Source organism: Zeus faber (genome assembly GCF_960531495.2).
Source record: "Zeus faber genome assembly, chromosome: 20".
Taxonomy (NCBI): Eukaryota; Metazoa; Chordata; class Actinopteri; order Zeiformes; family Zeidae; genus Zeus; species Zeus faber.
In genome coordinates, this window is record NC_137207.1 from 4,712,852 (window position 1) to 4,732,283 (window position 19,432).

Consider the following 19,432-nt stretch of genomic DNA (forward strand, 5'->3'; position numbering starts at 1 on the left):
ACAAAGCAGATCAAGTACTAAAACGAACCGGCTGATCCACAGTGATGGGAGAAACAAATTGGTCATGACACCACCAAGTCGGCTTCACTGACTGCAAACAATGTGAATACATCATTGTTAGGTGTTCGAAAGCATTTATTCATTTTGAATACATGGATAGAATATTCAGGGACACCTCCGATTCAGGTGTCAGGTGTGGTAACAAGCTCCATTGGGTTCCTATCTGCTGGTGACAGTGCCACTGTACGAAGGCCATGAAGACGAGCCTCCAAGTTTTGCCATAGATGCGGCTTCAATGGTAAAAGGGAAACGTAGGATTTGTGTGATGTGTTGTGAACACGTTTCTCTCTCTCTCTCTCGCTCAACCTCTCCTTTTCTCCTTCCATAGTCCTCTCACACGCTCACAATATGCTCCGTTGAGTCTCAGCGTATGTCATTCTATCTCACTTTTCTGCGCCCTGTTTGTTTCTCAAGATGTCTCTCCCTTCTATGTATCTCATCCTCTGTTTACTTATATTCTTGATTATTTTTGTTTTGTTACCGCTTCGCCTTGTTTACAGTAGCTCGCTGGTGACCGCTCTCTCCTCCTCTCTTTCTCTCTCAATTTTCACTTCATTCTCTTCCAACTCTTCTAACTCTTTCTCAACCACCTCTCTCTCTTTCTTTCTCTCTCCTTCCACAACCTGGTCTCTTTTATCTAAATCTCTTAGATCTGTGTTCCCTCCCTGTCATTTCCCCCATATTTATTCTCCCTCTACTGCCCTCTTCCTGAATCTCTCTTTCTCTCTCCTTCCGTCTGCTTACACATTAGGATGCTACAGTTTCCCCTCTCTGAATTTGGCCTCACTTTCGCCTTCTGTTCTACATATTCCTTTCATGTCTCTCTCTCCACATCGGGTTTTTCCTGTGCCGTTTAGTTAATTTTACTCATGGCTCCGCACAGCAAAGCGGGATTTTAAAAGTCTTGGCTGAAAACCACATACTGTTTCCTCGCATGGGGACCTACATAGTCGCCAAGCAGCTTGAGGGTGGGTCATTTAAGGATAGAAAAATCATCTCAGGACACTTCCCGCACACTGTCTTGCAATTGCATTTTATTTGAGGAGAAACCAATGAGAAACCAAGATGCAAAGTCAGACCAGGAAGATCAACTGCCCAACAGGTGTGACATTCAGGCAAATCAAAAAAAACCATCATACTCTGAAGAAGTTTTAATCCTAGACAAATTGATATTGATAATAAATGATATTTTATATTCAGCCATAAATTGCCCCTGTATCACAATACACTTGTTCAATTTTACCTAGTTCAGAAGGTTGAAATTCAAGGTTTTTTTTTCAGGCTTCTGTCAAGACAACTCGGTGATGCCACATGCTTCCACGCCCTTTATGGGCTGGCCTATTTAAGCAGACAATCCCTCCTGCCCTACCTGCTTTGCTGCCTGCTTGCTGTTTTTGTTGCCTTTGCTCCACAACAACTATATGATTGTGTTTATTATTGTGTTTCTTTAGAACAAAATGGCTGTCAAAGTGTCTGGCACGGACACGAATGATAGATAGTTGTATTCGGGGTAGTGCAGACATGCAGTCGTCTGATATTAATCCATATCGATACATTTTTGTGGGACAAATTAGGAACGGTCTGAAACGGTCACGTGACAGCACTACAGACTACTGATGGCCACAGACAATCGCCACCGTGTTATTGTGTTACTGGTCACTTGAAATCACCGCATAACTGATTGGACTACTACTGATTGCGTCATCATTGGGCGACATCAAACCTGCCATCAGCAACTTTTGGAGATCGGATCTTATTGATAACTTTTCCAGTGATCTCCAGCTCATTGCAGAGATCGCCAAGACAAAATGCATGGGTTTAACTTTCGTTCTGATTGTCACAAAATAAAAGCGGGATACTGGTTTGGCTTTTTCTCCACTTAATGGTCTATTAAATTCAATGTTGGGGGAGAATAGGGTCAGACCCTCATGTTAAATTGTATCTATGAATGAAATTCATACTGAGGGTACGAAATTTGAACACATGCATCATGCTCAGGGACACTGTTCGATAGATTTTCTTGACTATTAGCATGAAAAAGCATGATACAGGGTTGCCTAATATATACCATATCTGCACTACCTACTGCTGTTGCTGCTCATGTTCATAGTCTCCATCACTATTCCACTGTCAAAACTGTTCATACTGCATATATCTAATTTATTTATATATTCCACGATACATATGCACATAACTGCACCTTACTATTTTTCTGCACTTCTGGTTAGATGCTAAACTGCATTCCGTTGTCTCAGTACTTGTACTCTGTGCAATGACAATAAAGTAAAGTTGAATCTTATCGTGAGTTCCTCTCCTTCATTCTGGAAGGAAAGACGCAGGCTGCTCGCCAATCAGATAACAATAACAATGACAAGCCCTGGTTCACAGCTTAACTCAGACGGCTTTGTTTGAAAAAGGAGGTGGCATTTAACAGAAAGGGTTTCAAGTGGCAATATACACGTTTGGCCAGGCAGTTACATACAGGACATTTGTATTAGTCCTGGGTGATAGGCCCCGGTGCAAAACATTTTTTGGACCCTCCCCTCCCCGCACACACGTGCCCCCAGCCCGACTCTAACCATTTTGCCACCCTACCCAATCTATCGATGGGGGGAAGAGAGCAAGAGAGCGTCCCTTACGCATGGTCCATTTTGCATGGTGCTTCTTTTATTTAATTAGATGAGCAAAATCTAATTTTAATTTAAAAAAGCCTACATGTAAAATAAAAAAAGTTTTTTTTGGTGGAACAGGCGCAAAGGGACACACAGCGGAGCGCAGTTCCAGGCCACTCTTCTTTATCTTCTTCTTCTTATTATTATTATTATTATTATTATTATTATTATAAATAAAAGCGCAACATCAGAAATTCAGTACACTCATAAAGAAAATCGATTTCTGAAATAGTGGACACAGTCCACTAGAAATAGATGTTAAAAAGTAAAGTTAACAAAACTTTATAACATCTCTCCCCTCAGCTCATTAATTCCTCATCACTTTTACCTAGTCATAGAGGAGCACTAATCTCTGTACTTGTAATATTTTCGATCAAAGTTTTACTCCAACGTGACACTCGAGCCCGAGCTTTAGTCACACAGCTAAAATGTTAAAACCGCCCCTCAACTAGGCCACTTAGCGGATAGCATTGATGGATAGATTGCGTCGTCAAGGTAACAGCCGTAACGTCAATCACTCATTGGTTTTTCCATGCCGGAGGACGGGGGTTTGGAAAAAGTAATGTGGCGATTGAACGCTTTTGTGCCCTGCTGGAGGGAGGCCCCACCACTGTTCTCTCTCCGCAGCTGGCATTAACATCAGAGATTAGGAGGACGAGGACAGTCAGCAGATATTAGAGTCAAAATGCGCTTGTGAGATTTACATGAAGCTTTTATGCTCGGCGGCTGATATTAACCAAGGACATGAAACATGATATTTGCCCCAAAAGTGTCCAACAAACATGAGTCACAGCTGAAGAAGAAAAAATAAATAAAACCTGAAAAAAGCTTGAAGCTAAAACCAATGACCTATTTGCCGATGAGTCGAAGGTACCAGAGAACAAGTTCAACCTGGTCGCGCGTATTATTCTTTCTTTTCACTTTTAAACTGTGGCGCAAATACCTTGTATCCCTGTGTATTGGTTTTCAGGTGTATCAGCATGTTTCGTTGATTTCACGTCTTCGAAACATCCTTTGTTTTTTTCCCCCTCGGTTTTGGGAGCTGAAAAGTAAAGCCAGCTTGTGTGAACTGCTCACAAGGCCATCCGACTGCTCGCCAAGTACTCGCCGCCGCCACCGATATATCAAGCAGGTTTAATATCTGGTCATGTCGGGATTGAGTCAGGAGTGACACAACAGCTACAGCCAGATTTTTAAGATATTTATTTTATAAATTCTGCTTTTATAAATGTTTTTAAAGTGATGAAGCATAAAATAAAAAATCCTGTCCTCCACATTTCCGGTGTCAATTTTCGTGTGTGTTTTCATGACAAAACGTAGTTTAGAGACCCAACAGAGTCGTCTGGTATTCCTCCTGTTGAAAGATCTTGTAATGTGTGACCCCCTGTCGCCGATCAGTCATGTAGTGTGCAAACCACAAGACAGCAAGATTCCCAATCTTAAGACAGAAAGTTGTGTAGTGTGAACAGTACAGCGATCTGACGACTTTGAAAGTCATGTAGTGTGAGCATGGCATAACACACACACTAACATGTATACACCGAACCTTAACCCTTAAGACTCTATTCATGTGTCTTTTCTGTTACTTTATGCCTTATGCATACAACCACAAAAACACACTTAGGTTATACACAAACCTTCTTGGCTATGAAAATGAAACATCTGTGAGCATGTCTGAACATTGTGATTGTGAAATATACCTCCGGGGGTGCCCGAGAGGGGGGAAGAATGAGCACCCCAACAGGACGGATCTACAGACGACCAATGCAACGACCAATGCAAACGGACTATCGACAAGGATTGCAGAGTGTGTCTGCGGCAAGGTGTGCAAGAACCCGCGTGGCCTGATGATCCACCAGGCCAGGATGAAATGCTTGCAGAAGGAGCAACTGGTACAGTGCGCAGGGATCACCCCTGGTGAGACGCAGGAGGAGCCAGGCCCGGAGTCACCCCACAGTGCTCGGAGACTCCATGAACCAGCAGCCGCAGACCCAGGTGGAGTAACCGAACATCGTCGGGTCAAGTGGGCTCCGGCCAGTAAGGACAAACAGTGGCTCCAGTTCGATGATGATGTGGACAATATCCTAGAAGCAGCAGCCAAGGGCGAAGTAGACAGGAAACTCAAAACCATGGCAACCATTATCATCAGCCTTGCTACCGAGAGGTTTGGTACGGTGGAGAAGGTGGGTACCAAGACCCCCTACATGAACAACCGTAGGGCAGAGAAGATCAGCACGATAAGGCAGGAGCTGCGGGTCCTGAAGCGGTAGTGCACTATCAAAACTTCGCTGCATCCTCAGGAAGAAGCTCACCACTCTTCGAAGGGCAGAATGGCACAGACGGCGGGGGAAAGAGAGGGCCAAGAGACGGTCTGCCTTCATCGCAAACCCATTTGGAGTCACAAAGCAGTTGCTTGGGCAGAAACGAAGCGGCCACCTCGTCTGTCCCAAAGAGGAGATCGACCACCATCTCCGAAACACCTACAGTGATGCTGCTTGGGAGGAAGACCTAGTTCCCTATAGACCTTTGATAGACCCCCCCAGGACCCACCACTGACTTCAACACCAAGGTGCCCAGTTGGAAGGAGGTTCAGGAGGTCGTCAAGGCAGCCAGAGCCAGTTCTGCTCCGGGACCAAGTGGAGTGCCCTACAAAGTGTACAAGAGGTGTCCCAGACTCCTTCACCAGCTGTGGAAGATCCTGAGGCTTATCTGGAGGAGGGGAAAGGTAGCCCAACAATGGAGATTTGCAGAAGGTGTCTGGATTCCCAAGGAGGAGAATGCTAAGAACATCGAGCAGTTCAGAACTATCTCGCTGCTTAGCGTTGAGGGGAAGATATTCTTCGCCATCCTATCCCGTAGGTTGACAGAGTTCCTCCTGAAGAATGAGTACATCGATACCTCTGTACAGAAGGGTGGAATTCCAAAGGTTCCAGGATGCCTCGAGCATACAGGTGTGGTCACTCAATTGATCATAGAGGCAAGAGAAGGGAAAGGAGACCTAGCAGTGCTGTGCTTCGACCTCACCAATGCTTATGGATCCATTCCACATAAGCTGGCTGGAAACAGCACTGGATCGGCACCATGTCCCAGGTAAAATCAGGGACCTCATCTTGGACTATTACAAGAGTTTCAAGCTGAGAGTCACCTCTGGGGCAGTCGCATCGGCTGGAGAAAGGGATCATCACTGGATGTACGATTTTAGTGATCCTCTTTGCCTTGGCTATGAAAATGCTGGTCAAGTCAGCCGAAGTGGAGTGCAGAGGTCCGCTCACCAAGTCGGGAGTCTGCCAGCCCCCTATCAGAGCCTTTATGGATGACCTGACAGTTACAACAACGTCAGTGCCGGGGTGCCGATGGATCCTTCAGGGCTTGGAGTAGATCATCATCTGGGCTCGGGTGTGTTTCAAGCCTGCAAAATCAAGGTCCCTGGTGCTCAAGAGAGGGAAAGTGACAGACAAGTTCTGCTTCTCTCTGGACTGCACCAAGATTCCATCTGTCACTGAGAAACCAATCAAGAGCCTCGGCAAGACCTTTGATTGCACACTGAAGGACGCTGTATCCATCAAGGCCACAAATCGGGAGATGGAGGCATGGCTGACAGCAGTGGACAAATTGGGTCTGCCTGGTAAATTCAAGGCCTGGATTTACCAGCACGGTGTTCTCCCTAGGATTCTGTGGCCCCTGCTTGGGTACAATTTCACAATAACAACAGTGGAGGGCTTCGAGAAGAGGATCAGTCGTTACTTCCGTAGATAACTGGGCCTGCCACGAAGCCTGAGTAGCATCGCTCTGTACTGGCAGAACAACAAGCTGAAGCTCCCCATAAGCAGCCTGATTTAGGAGTTTATGGTTACCCGTGCAAGAGAGGTGCTGCAGTACAGGGAATCCAGTGACCCAAAAGTCTCCCAGGCTGGCATCCTAGTCAGGACTGGGAGGAAGTGGAGGGAAAGGGAAGCAGTCGAGCAGGCTGAGTCACAGCGTGCTGGTCGGCCCAGTGGCATCTGGACGAGCAGGGCTTGGTAGTGTTCCAACCACATGCTACGACAAGGCCCTGGGTAAAGATAGACGCCGACTGGTCCAAGAGGAGGTGAGAGCTGGCGTGGAGGAACTGCGCGCTAGCCAGATGGTGGGGATGCGACAGCAAGGCGCATGGACGAGATGGGAACAGGCAGTGGACCGCAAGATCTCCTGGTCCAAGCTTTGGCAAGCTGAGTCTTACCGGATCAAGTTCCTGATTGCATCCGTCTATGAGGTCTTACCCAGCCCATCCAATCTCTTCTGCTGGGGCAAGGTTGACACACCATCATGTCCCTTGTGTCTCAGAAGAGGAACACTAGAGCACCTCAGCTTTTGCCCAAAAGCCCTGGAAGAAGGACGCTACACTTGGCACCACGACCAGGTGCTGAAGGCGATAGCAGAAGCCATCTTCACCAGCATCACCCAGGACAAGCCTCTCCGACCAGCAAGGCAGGTGATTGCGTTCGTCCGAGCAGGGGAGAAACCTAAGCCCCAGCAAAGGGGAGCAGTGGGACTCTTTGGTACCGCGCCGGACTGGCAGATGAAGGCCGACCTGGGGAAGCATCTCAGATTCCCAGAGCACATCGTGGAAACCACCCTGAGACCAGACATAGTTCTGTTCTCAGATTCAACAAAGCAGGTGGTTCTTCTGGAGTTGACAATCCCTTGGGAGGAGCATATGGAAGAGGCCAATGAGTGGAAGCGTGCCAAGTACGCAGACTTAGTGGAGGAGTGCCGCAGACGGGGGTGTCATGCCCGGTGTGCGCCAATCGAGGTGGGCTGTAGAGGCTTCGCAGCACGATCTCTCTGCAAAGCATACAGCCTGCTTGGCATCACAGGGGCACGGCAGAAAAGGGCCATCAAAACTACAACAGAGGCAGCTGAGAAGGCCTCTAGATGGCTGTGGATCAAGAGGGGTGATCCGTGGGCACATGCTACATAATCAAGTCGGGACTTGATCAATCCCGGCTGGTTTGCCTGGGTGGGGTGTATGATGTTGAAAGACCCGAAACACCCAATGACCCCAGGTTCCATCACTGATGATGTGTCTAGGTGCATCAATAGATGTATATTTAACTGTGTGTGTGTGTGTGTGTGTGTGTGTGTGTGTGTGTGTGTGTGTGTGTGTCTGTGTGTGTGTGTGTGTGTGTGTGTGTGTTACGGGAGCCAAACAGTGCGTTCTCAGAGGATTTATCTTTTAACAATAAAAAATTAGTGGTAAAACAAAATAAGACGTGGGTTAAAAATTACCTTATATCTATGGAACTTTCACATAACCTTAGTAACAGTATCAAGTAAGCGCTGTTTGAAGGGTGCAGTGTTTTGAATGTAGCCTAACGACTCACGCCAGCGCTGATAAAACTAACAATAACAGGAGTACTTTAATATTAGCTCACCTCATGAGAAGGCTGATGTTGCATGGTACACCAAATGCTTGATGTCTGGCTTAAGGGACGACAGTCTCAACCGCAGATCTGGCTCAACATTCAGTTTATTCCTGTATTTCGTCATTAATGCCACAAGCACCGAAAAGCCAGTGTCACAGAGATATGTTGTCGGAAAAGCCATCAGAAATCGTACAGCTCTGTCCGACAGATCGGGATACTCAGAAGCAACAAGAAGCCAAAAGTTTGTCAGGTACTTCTGTGAGAAAGACAGTGTCAATGTGCTTTTGCAGGAGAGATCCACAAGATTGTCCTTCTCTTTTGGGCTCAGGCCTGCGAGGGGGTTTTCGATCCAGCTGCACTGCATCTTGGATGGGGAAGTATTCTCGCAACTTGGTCCTCAAACTTTGCAGGTGCTCTTTGACTTGATTGATCACAGTGACGGGAGGCCACAGTTCTTCCTTTGTCAAAAAGTTTGACAGATTCTGAAACGAGTCAAAGTTGGACCGGTCACTCACCTGGCCCACATATCCATTTTCCATAAAAACGAGTCCCTCGTACGCTATCAGCTGTTCTGACACATTCTCTGCCATCTCATCAACCCTGTTCTGACTGAGTTTTCAGACAATGAGATGAGATTGATTGGCTTGCACGCCTTCTCTCCCAACATCACCTTCACGATCACTTTTGTGGCAGGAAGAATTAAATTCTCCCCGATTGTATGCAGCTTAGAAGGCTTGGCTATGAGTAGGGCGACCCAATAGGACGCTGCCACTGGTGGATGATGTACCAATGGCTTCTTTCCTTTTCAGTGTGTCTGATGCTAGCCAAACACTCCACCATCACCAAGGACACATCCACCACGGCGGTGGGGAGCCGCCTACAATGGTGCGACAGCCAATGGGCAGTGGACGGCCACACGTAAACGTGTTAGAGCTGCACACAGTGTTATTACTTGTTGTGTTATTACATGTAGCTCTCACTTCCTACCAGCCCTCAGGGGCAGACATGTTCTGGTGAGGTCAGACAATACGTCAGCAATAGCATACATCAAACGCCAGGGAAGGGTTTGGTCCCTGCCCCTGTGCCACATGGTGAACCGCTTACGGCTGTATGCGGAGTGGAGCCTCCTCTCCCTCCGGGTGGTTCACATCTCTGGCAAACTCAACAAAACAGTGGATCAATTGTCCTGGGGAAACCCTGTGCAGCAGACAAGGCAGTAAGAAAGCTCCAAATCAGAGGGCACTGATCCGGCCGACTTGGGATAGCTTTACGGTCACAGGGAAGGAAGCCATGCTGCCGTCTGCAGCCGCAGCCTTATCGCTGTCCTTGGTCGGCGAAACGTGTGGGCGAACTGTAGGCACTTTCAGTTCACCCGTCCAAAATTCAAGATTCAAGAGGGCAGCGGCATGGTGGCAGAGCACATTTCACTGTTGCCCCACAGCAAGAAGGTCCTGGGTTCAATTCCCACTTGGGGCGCTGTTGGCACCATGCTCCAGCAGCCTATCTCCCAATTAGGGGCCTTTCTGTGTGGAGTTTGCATGTTCTCCCCGTGCTCACATGGGGTTTCCTCCCTCTAACAACAGTAAGGACCCCCACCAAACATGCACTCATCATCTGACCAGCAATGGACATATGGGACCAAGTCCCTGGGCACCTCATCAAATGCTGCCCACTGCTCCTGGCTGCCCCCCCAGAGGAAGGGATGCCAGTATGGGTTAAATGCAGAGAACCCATTTCACCAGCCACCATCCAAAAGCATGTATGTGTTGTAGTGGTGTGTTGTGTGACAAATAAAGATTGTCTCTTCTCAATAGGCATCCAAAAAGCAGCCTCTACACTTAAAGTCTATCTGGCAGCAATCTCAGCATGTCATGTAGGCTTGGACGGCTTCACGCCAGGCACCCACTGGTGTTGAACATCCTTGATCCCTATTTGGGATTTATTGGTAGTCTTACAGTCTCTCCATTTGAGCCTCTGCTCACCATAGACTTCAAGACTGTTTCTTTTAATATGTCTTTATTGCAGGCACTCATGTTGGCAAAACGTGTGGGCAACTGCAGGCACTGTCAGTTCACCCGTCCAAGATTTAAAATTCAAGAGGTTTATTTGTCACATACATATACATACTTTCATACATACTATATGCAGTGAAATGTCAATGCAACGCACCCGGTGATTACGCACAATATGTTCTAGACTGAACACAATAGCTACCTAACAATTTCTACTTGACTAACTGAGTCCTAAAATGTAATGCAGTAAGTCGAATACTATAGAATAAAATAAAATATATAGAATAAAATAAAATAAGAATTCAAGGTAATGCAGAGTGGGGGTACAAAATAAAAATAAAGGGAAGAAGAAGAATCTTTAATTATCACACAACAACACATGCGCACTCACATGCTTTTGGGTGGTGGCCGGTGAAATGAGGCCTCTGCATTTAACCCATCCTGGCTTGTCCTTCCACCGGGGGAGCAGCCAGGAGCAGTGGGCAGCATTTGTCGACGGACCCGGGGACCTGGTAACGAGTGTCCATCGCAGGTCAGAGAATGATGTGTGCATGTTTTTGGTGTGGGTCCTTACTGACGTTAGGTGGAGGAAACCCCATGTGAGCACGGGGAGAACATGCAAACTCCACACAGAAAGGCTCCTATTTGGGTGATAACCCGCCCGGAGCACGGTGCCAACAGCGGCCCAGGCGGGAATCGAACCCAGGACCTTCTTGCTGTGTGTGTGTAGAGATATACAGCACAGTATACAACAGTACGGTGCAGCAATACCACCGAAACACTATCCTGCATTAAGTTTGAGGGCGGAGGAAATAATATATAATATAAGCAGTTGAGTATGCTGTGCTACAGAAAGTATCCCACAAGCATTTTACTCACACGTCCGCTGGCATGTCTGGGACAGACACTCCAGTGGGAGGTATGATATTATGTGGACCTACCTCGGGTGATCACCATACTGGTGCGTGATGGTATATGGTCCCGTGAGTAATAGATCGCAGATCCTGCGAAAGGGACCGTTTAGGTAGTGAAGGCAACCTAGATGTGGGCCCTTCTCCCTGATCTGGTCACTTCTCCTTTAGCCCCACCGAGGCGCTCAGCAGCCTCGTCACCTCCTCTGCCATTCGGCGTGAATGCAGAGTCTTCGATTAGATTAATTGATCTTTCAATCAGTCCCATGAATAATAGATCTGGTCCGTTCTCAGGGAACCATGGTGACCTTCACAACCTAGACGTTTTGTACTGATGATAATCCTTGTAGTGCCGTGTAGCAAGTTTATTTTTACTTTTGCTTATTCACCTGGTTAATTGGAGGTGACGAGAGTGTCGGACAGAGTGATGAGCATGAAGCTGGAAATTGATGGGGTGATAATGAATGTGATCAGTGCATATGCTCCCCAAGTTGGGTGTGAGATGGAAGAGAAAGTAGAATTCTTTAGTGAGTTGGATGTAATGGTGGAGAGGAAGGAAGACAAGGACTCTTGGTGGTGGAATGCGGAAGTACAGGAGGGCATAGAGCAGAAGAGGTTGGCGAAGAAGAAATGGGATGGTCAGAAAGATTAAGAAAATAGACAGGAGTACAAGCTGATGCGGCGCAAGGCGAAGAGAGAAGTGGCAAAGGCAAAGGAAAAGGCATACGACGAGTTGTATGAGAGGTTGGACAGTAAGGAAGGAGAAAAAGGACTTGTACCGATTGGCAAAACAAAGGGACCGAGCTGGGAAGGATATACAGCAGGTTAGGGTGATGAAGAATAATGATGGGAATGTGCTGACTAGTGAGGAGAGTGTGTTGAGAAGGTGGAAGGAGTACTTTGAGGAGTTGATGAATGAAGAAAATGAGAGGGGGAGAAGAGTGGATGATAAGGGGATAGTGGATCAAGAAGTACAGTAAATTAGCAAGGATGATCGTTGAACAGCATTAAAGAAGATGAAGAGCGGAAAGGCAGTTGGCCCAGATTACATACCTGGAGAAGCATGGAAATGTTTAGGTGAGATGGTAGTGGCGTTCCTAACGAGACTGTTTAACACCATCCTGGAAAGGGAGAGGATGCCGGAGGAGTGGACTGAAGTGTATTGGTACCCATCTTCAAGAACTAACTACAGGGGAATAAAGTTGATCAAGCACAGCATGAAGCTATGGGAAAGGGTAGTGGAGGCTAGGTTAAGAGGAGAGGTGTAAGAGCGAGCAGCAGTATGGTTTCATGCCAGGAAAGAGTACTACAGAAAGCAATGTTTGCTTTAAGAATGCTGATGGAAAAGTACAGGGAAGGCCAGAGGGAGTTGCACTGCGTCTTTGTGGATTTAGAGAAAGCATATGATAGGGTGCCGAGAGAGGAAGTGTGGTATTGCATGAGGAAGTCAGGGGTGGCAGAGAAGTACGTAAGAGTGGTACAGGATATGTATGAGGGCAGTCAGACAGTAGTAAAGTGTGCAGTAGGGGTGACGAAGGCATTCAATGTGGAGGTGGGATTGCATCAAGGATCAGCTTTGAGCCCTTTCTTGTTTGTAATGGTGATAGACAGGTTAACAAATGAGATCAGGCAGGAGTCTCCGTGGACTATGATGTTCGCGGATGACATTGTGATCTGCAGCGAGAGTAGGGAGCAGGTTGAGGAGAGCCTGGAGAAGTGGAGGCATGCATTAGAGAGAAGGGGAATGAAAGTCAGCAGGAGTAAGACAGAATACATGTGCCCGAATGGGAAGGAGGGCGGCAAAAAGCTGAGAATGCAAGGAGTGGAGGTGGAGAAGGTGGATGAGTTCAAGTACTTGGGGTGGACCATCCAAAGTAGCAGAGAGTGTGGGAGAGAGGGGAAGAAGAGAGTACAGGCAGGGTGGACTGGGTGGAGAAGAGTGTCCGGAGTGATCTGTGACAGAAGGGTTCCAGCAAGATTGAAGGGGAAGGTCTATAGGACGGTAGTGAGACCAGCTCTATTGTACGGTTTAGAGGCGGTGGCACTAACAAAAAGGCAGGTGGCTGAACTGGAGGCGGCAGAGTTGAGGATGTTCAGATTTTCATTGTGAGTGACAAGGATGGACAGGATTAACAATGAGTACATTAGAGGGACAGCTCAGGTTGGACAGTTTAGTGAAAAAGTGAGAGAGGCAAGATTGAGATGGTTTGCACATGTGTGTAGGAGAGATGAGAGTTACATTGGGAGAAGGATGCTGAGGATGGAGCTGCCAGGCAAGAGGAAAATAGGAAGGCCAAAGAGAAGTTTTATGGATGTGGTGAGGGAGGACATGCAGGCAGTTGGTGTAAGGGAGGAATTGGAGGCAGATGATCCGCTGTGGCGACCCCTTACAGGAGCAGCCGAAAGAAGATTCACCTGGTTGATTTATGTTATGTAATGAATTCAGACGACATACAAACATTTGGTTTTTTGTGTTGTCTGTATGGACTAAAATAAAACATCTGTGAGTCGCAAGCCCTGCAGCCTGTGAGAATTTCATCCACATAAAGAGCAGAATCTCTAAAAAGATTCAAACTTTTCATCACAAATGTCCCAACACTACAAGTTCATGTTTCCTCTCCTCCGTTCACCATGTCTATGTCCACTCTATATGTTCTCTAAGGGCCTCTTTTGCTAATTATAATTATTGGGATATATTACATTAGATTAGATTCAACTAATTGTCATTGCACAGAGTACAAGGACTAAGGCAATGAAATTATTATGGGGTGTGAGTGATATATATGCTTATAGCAAATGTGCTCCAAGCAAAAGACAGGCAGGCTATTTATATCTTTATCATGACATTAAAACAGTGTTATCCTAACTAACTATGAACTAACTATTAAATATAAGGGCTCTATGTAATGCAGATATCTGAGGAACCCAGCTGTATTGGTGGCACTACTGTGGTAGTATTAAATCACCCAGCTTCTGCCTGTGGAGTCAGTAGATACTGTATTACATAATTCATTAAGTAGCATTCCTCCCCTCTTGCTCTCTGCTTAAGAGGGTCACAGTGCCAAAAGGTGTACTTGGTGGTGCTTAATTGCGAAATGAATATGTGTAACCACGGCGAAGTCTCCTACTCCCCGCCCGCAAAAAAAGGCCATCCTCTCTTAATAATCTCCTTTCAGTTTTGAGAGATTAGTTTGATATAAATGCTGCAATCATTTAATTATTTTTATACACGCGGTGTGAAATCTTCCACACACTCACACAAAGTTTGTGCTAATATACTGTATGTATTTGTGTATTTATCTGTAGGCAGGCATTCTATGAATATGCATACATTACATGCAAAACAACATCATTTAATCCACATTTAATCAGATGTATTGTAACTGACACTAACTGCGAAACCCCTCTTGTTCACATCAGTTCATGCGCCTACATTCAAAAATGTACATACATACAAGTTTCTTAATTAGACTTTCAGATTTCTGGGCACTCATTTGCATGTGTTCATTCATCACTGTTGTTCACCGAGAAAAGTTTCTCAACAACAGATGTTGACGATAATGACTTTGAGGAGGAGGAGAAGAAGAAGGGGATGACAAAGGATTCACGCTTGATCCAGCAGCCTCCGTATGGAGCCTCCGTACGGCGGGTTGCCTTTCATGGTGGCAGTCGTGAAGATGAATAGGAATTTCTTTCAATATAGCAGTTGTCTAAAAGGGAAGTCAAACAGAGGCGCGTAGGTCCATGTGTGTGATAAATCTCAGGCAGATGGGATGCTTTGTTTGTCATATAAGCAAAACCGCATTTTCTCTGAAGAACATCAGCCGGTCTTTTTTCAAAGTTCCCCATGCATCTGAAACCGCCTACTACATACTACGTACTGTATGTGCACTTACTGTCCAGCAAACTTGTTTTTGTTTGTTTGTTTCATTTATTTTTGGCCAGCGTACTTGGGTATGTGAGTAAAAAGGATTGTTGGCTTTGCGAACAAACCAACGTCCTTGTATGCTGACGTCGCTTTATTTCAGCACTTTCCTGAGTTTGCCGAGGTTATAAACTGCTAGTTGAGGTGGCAGCAGAGCCTGCTCTGGTGTAGGGTGGCCATCCATCCAGATTGCGGTCGGAGAGTCTGGTTTTGAAATACCGTGTTCGTATACAGGCGCAGCCTTAAGCCGGACACTCTTTTGTCCTCCTTTTGAGATCATCCCTATTTTGTACTTTTTGTAATGGTATATGATAAATAAATAAACTAACTAACTAACAAATAAATAAATCAACAAATAGACAAATAAATAAATAAATAAAAAAACAAACAAATAAATTCATTAGTAAAAATAGCCTATGTCTAAGTATACATTCCCTTAAGACTTGTGGTCTAACAAATTAGTGGCTGAAAGCGGTGTCAAATAAATATCTGGTATTTCATTGGTTAAATCAACGATCAAATTAGCCATGTGGCTTCCTGATGGCACAGACCAAATCTACCTGTAGCTGTAGGCAGTTGCATCATTAGGGGATCTGGGACTTCAGCTCCGAATGTTTTATGAATAGCGATCGGGGCACAATTTGCGATGTCTCCCTCTCCATGTGTAACGGAGACCCGGACCCGGGCTCCTCTAAATAAAGCAAATAAAAACATTGTGTTTTTATTTTCACTGTATTTTATTTTACCCAATTTCCTTATTGAACGAAACAAAAAAAAAGCACCATGCGTAACGGGGACACTTGCTCAGTCACTCTCTTACTGTACTACAACTACTCAATCACCACCAAGAGAAAATAAATGGTATCTGCATAATTTTTTAAGTTCAGCATTGATTGCCCCTTCATTTCTGATTCTTCTTTAAGTATCTGTGGGGTTTGTGGTTTAGCGTGATTATTTGCATTGTTGCGCATCTCATATATGTATGCTGTATGTAACATGGTGGTTACGCTCACAGCTATGGTTAAAATTTATTTGGTGATGCACAAGCCTCCTAATCTGTTCGTAGAAACCCATAGTATATATGTAGCCTCAAAATTGGGTCTAGGCTCATTGGGATATGGAGCCAAGACATCCAAATTTTGGGAGGGGGGGTGTGGAGCCTTGGTGTGTTGTGAGCGGGGGGGACCACCATGAACAGCAAGGCAACCACGTCCCCAAATATACCCCCTCTTTATGAGGAGCACTGCTTCAGGGAGGTTAACGGCGAGGACGAGAAGGAAAAGTTTGATGATGAAGGTGACGCTGACACACTAGCAGAGACTTTTCCTTCTCTAATCCTCTAATCTGGCACATGCTGAGGGGTCACTGAATTACACTGGGTGATTTTACTGAATTCCACGCGTGCACACACACACACCCACACACACACACACAAATCATCTGTGTGATGTGTGGTATGGTTTAAGCTGATTAACTAGTGAGATGTTTCGTATGTTGTAATTCCTGTGTGCACGTGTGTGTGTGTGTGTGTGTGTGTGTGCGTGTGTGTGTGCGTGCATAGTGTGTATGTGCGTGTGGGAGCGATTAAGGTAGGAGTTCAGAGGAAAGTGTAAAAACTAACACCTTTTGACATTTCTCCTCCCCTCCTCCTCCACCATCACTTTTTAATTTCTTCCACCAGCATTCTATGTAATTTTGCCTCCATTCTCCCCTGATACTCTTTCTCGTTCTCTCTCTCTCTCTCTCTCTCTCTCTCTCTCTCTCTCTCTCTCTCACTCTCTCTCTCTCTCTCACTTCACCTCTCTCTGCCTTTTTGTGTAATTGTCCTCGTTCTCTCTTCCCCTCAATTTTCTTTAACTTTACTCAGTTGTAGACTGTGTGTGTGTGTGTGTGTGTGTGTGTGTGTGTGTGTGTGTGCGGTGATTAGTATTCAAGAGTTCACCCATCCCTTATTGGTGTCAGTCACAGCTGGGATGAAATATTTTCTGTTTGATGCTCTCTCTCTACCCCCCTGCCCTTCTCTTCCTCCCTCCCTTCCTTCCTTCCTTACTCTCTCTCTCACTTTCTATCTCACACCAAAACTCTACAATCTGGGTTTTTTTTAGTCGCTTTCTCGTTCTTCTCTTCAATCTCTTCTCTATACCCTCCCCCCTCCCTGTAAACACTGATAGACGTCAAATCAATTTTGAAGAAAAAATTATGGAGTTCCTAAAGATTTGAGTGAAATCTGACGTGCAAATTTTTACACACACACATACAACAACACACACACACACACACACACACACACACACACACACACACACACACATACACACACACACACACACACACAAATAATCCTTCCATCCTACTATCAAGGTGCTATAGAAAGAGCAGCCTGAGAACATTTCACAAATGTGGCTTCAGGGTGTTTTGTAGCTTTCTCGAGTGGCCTCAATAAGCACAATGAGTACATTTGGAAGTTGTGTATCTGTGCGTGTGTGCGTGTGTGTGTGTGTGTGTGTATCTTTGTCTATCTGTGTGTCCACCCCCAGGTCTGCTATGCGCTGGCTGCATCGCCGGACCTCATTAATGAAAACAGACAGGATTTCACCCTCGCTGTGTTGGTTTGCTCCTCCATTGTCCATTGGCCTTGTTTCATTTAACATGGAGGCTCACCAGTAACCCCAGGTCGGACCGATTGTTCACCGGGTGTCCAAGGGGTACGGAGTCTCAAGGACAAAGGAATTACCCGTTGTGCGTTTGCAGAGAGGTCGAGTGTTGGGCCGTTTCAAACACGTAGGTTCCGCATTGGCCATAGAACCAATCCATCAGCCGTGGAATGAATAGTGAACGCCAAGATGTGTCCGACTCACAAAGTCGCATTTTGATGAGAATAGCGTACTAGAATCCATACCGAGAGGCGGAGATGGGTGTTCCTCATAAGTCTATGTGATGCTGTAAATATGTTTACATCTTTGAATATATTTTGCACAAAAATAATATAGGGCACTCTTCAAAATAGAGGGTACAAAGTGCTTCATGGTCAAAAAACCAAAGACATTCGTTTTAGTCAAATGGAAACTAACAATAGAGTAAAATAGTGAATTATTGGTCAAATCAAACAATGGTAATGTTAAAGCCCATAGCAATACATTTAAAATGTGAAATAACTCAAACTAGGCCTCAGGCAGGGATAACAAAAACATCCAAGTACAGTTAGATCGATACCGCAAATATCAGGACTGCCGAATCGGGATACTGGCCTCGGTATTACTTGGTATCGTATCGAAAAGGAAATAAGAGGCATTGGCTATTCCTCCTGTAGACATTACCATGAAGGAAAGTGGTTATTGTAATAGAAATGTTGTAATTATTACTGAGTTTCTCTCTCTCTCTCTCTCTCTCTTGCTCTATCTAGAACAGTACCAGCTGAACAATTCTGGCTACGGACCGTTTGGACAAGGACTTCCACACCCCCACAGCAACCATAGTGCGCTGGGACTCAACAAGTACACGTCCCTCAAAGCTGTGGGTAAGTTGTACGTGTACACATACACACACACACACGTATGATGATCCTGAGTCCGACTGACATAAACGACCTTTAGAGAAGGTTCAAGGTACTGGGAGCTGTCATCTGGCACATCCTTCCCACTTGGCCAACTGAAATGTGATATTAAGGAAGTTGCCACATACTCTTCCAGCCTGGCGCCATGTCGTGCTCGGTTGCTCCAGCCCCCGTGAGACTGTGTCGGGCGGGGGTTAGAGTGGGTGTGGTTACACATTCAAGATAACACAAAGAATTCAATTTGAACGACCAATCCATCTTAGAATTTACTGTGTCCCAAACTGAGGCCATTGCCTCAGCTAAGTGTCTCCAAGGTTAGCTGACGTGATGTTGAGTGAAAATATGGAAATGATGGCACTGGGGTTTGTGGCGATTAAAAATCTTAAATTGCTGGAGTAGAGTTTGCTTGATATGTAGGCTATATAGCAAAGATAAGAGAAGAGCATAGAACACTTTACTTATGCCCCTGGGGAAATTCGGGTGTCAGCAGCAAAAAGCAGTGCAAGTCAAGAAAGGGATAAGAAATACAATGGAGATAAAAAAAACATGAAAGATCAAATAAAAATAACATACATGTTACATGCATGTTATGTTATCTATCCAGAGTTAACATACAGTAGAGCAGCACTATGCTAACGAGGAGTAGTGAGCCCAATGCATATAGCGATAGCATTAGTTATAGTACATTTGAATGCTCTGGCTAAATAACACTAAGTAGCTAAAAATGGCTGTGAGGACATTTCAGAACCAAAATCACAAGTTTACTTCAGAGTTTGGAAGATTTTCTCTGGGTCAGGCCTTCTCCAGGGCCTATACACGTTGGATGGCTGAGATCATGGATGAGTGCGGAGAAAAATAAGTCAAAGTTCGAAATTTCATACAGATGGGAACTTT

The 19,432-nt window shown here is 45.5% G+C and overlaps 1 protein-coding gene across 1 annotated transcript in view; it reads left to right on the forward strand.

The window, feature by feature from the left end:
• shisa8b (shisa family member 8b) overlaps positions 1-19,432 on the forward strand; it is a gene marked incomplete at both ends in the record, with an annotated part of 44,728 nt that overhangs the window by 15,527 nt on the left and 9,769 nt on the right. The window contains one exon of the mRNA XM_080021942.1: positions 18,389-18,502. Within this exon, the coding sequence (XP_079878068.1) occupies positions 18,389-18,502 (114 nt within the window). The remainder of the gene's footprint in view (positions 1-18,388; positions 18,503-19,432) is intronic.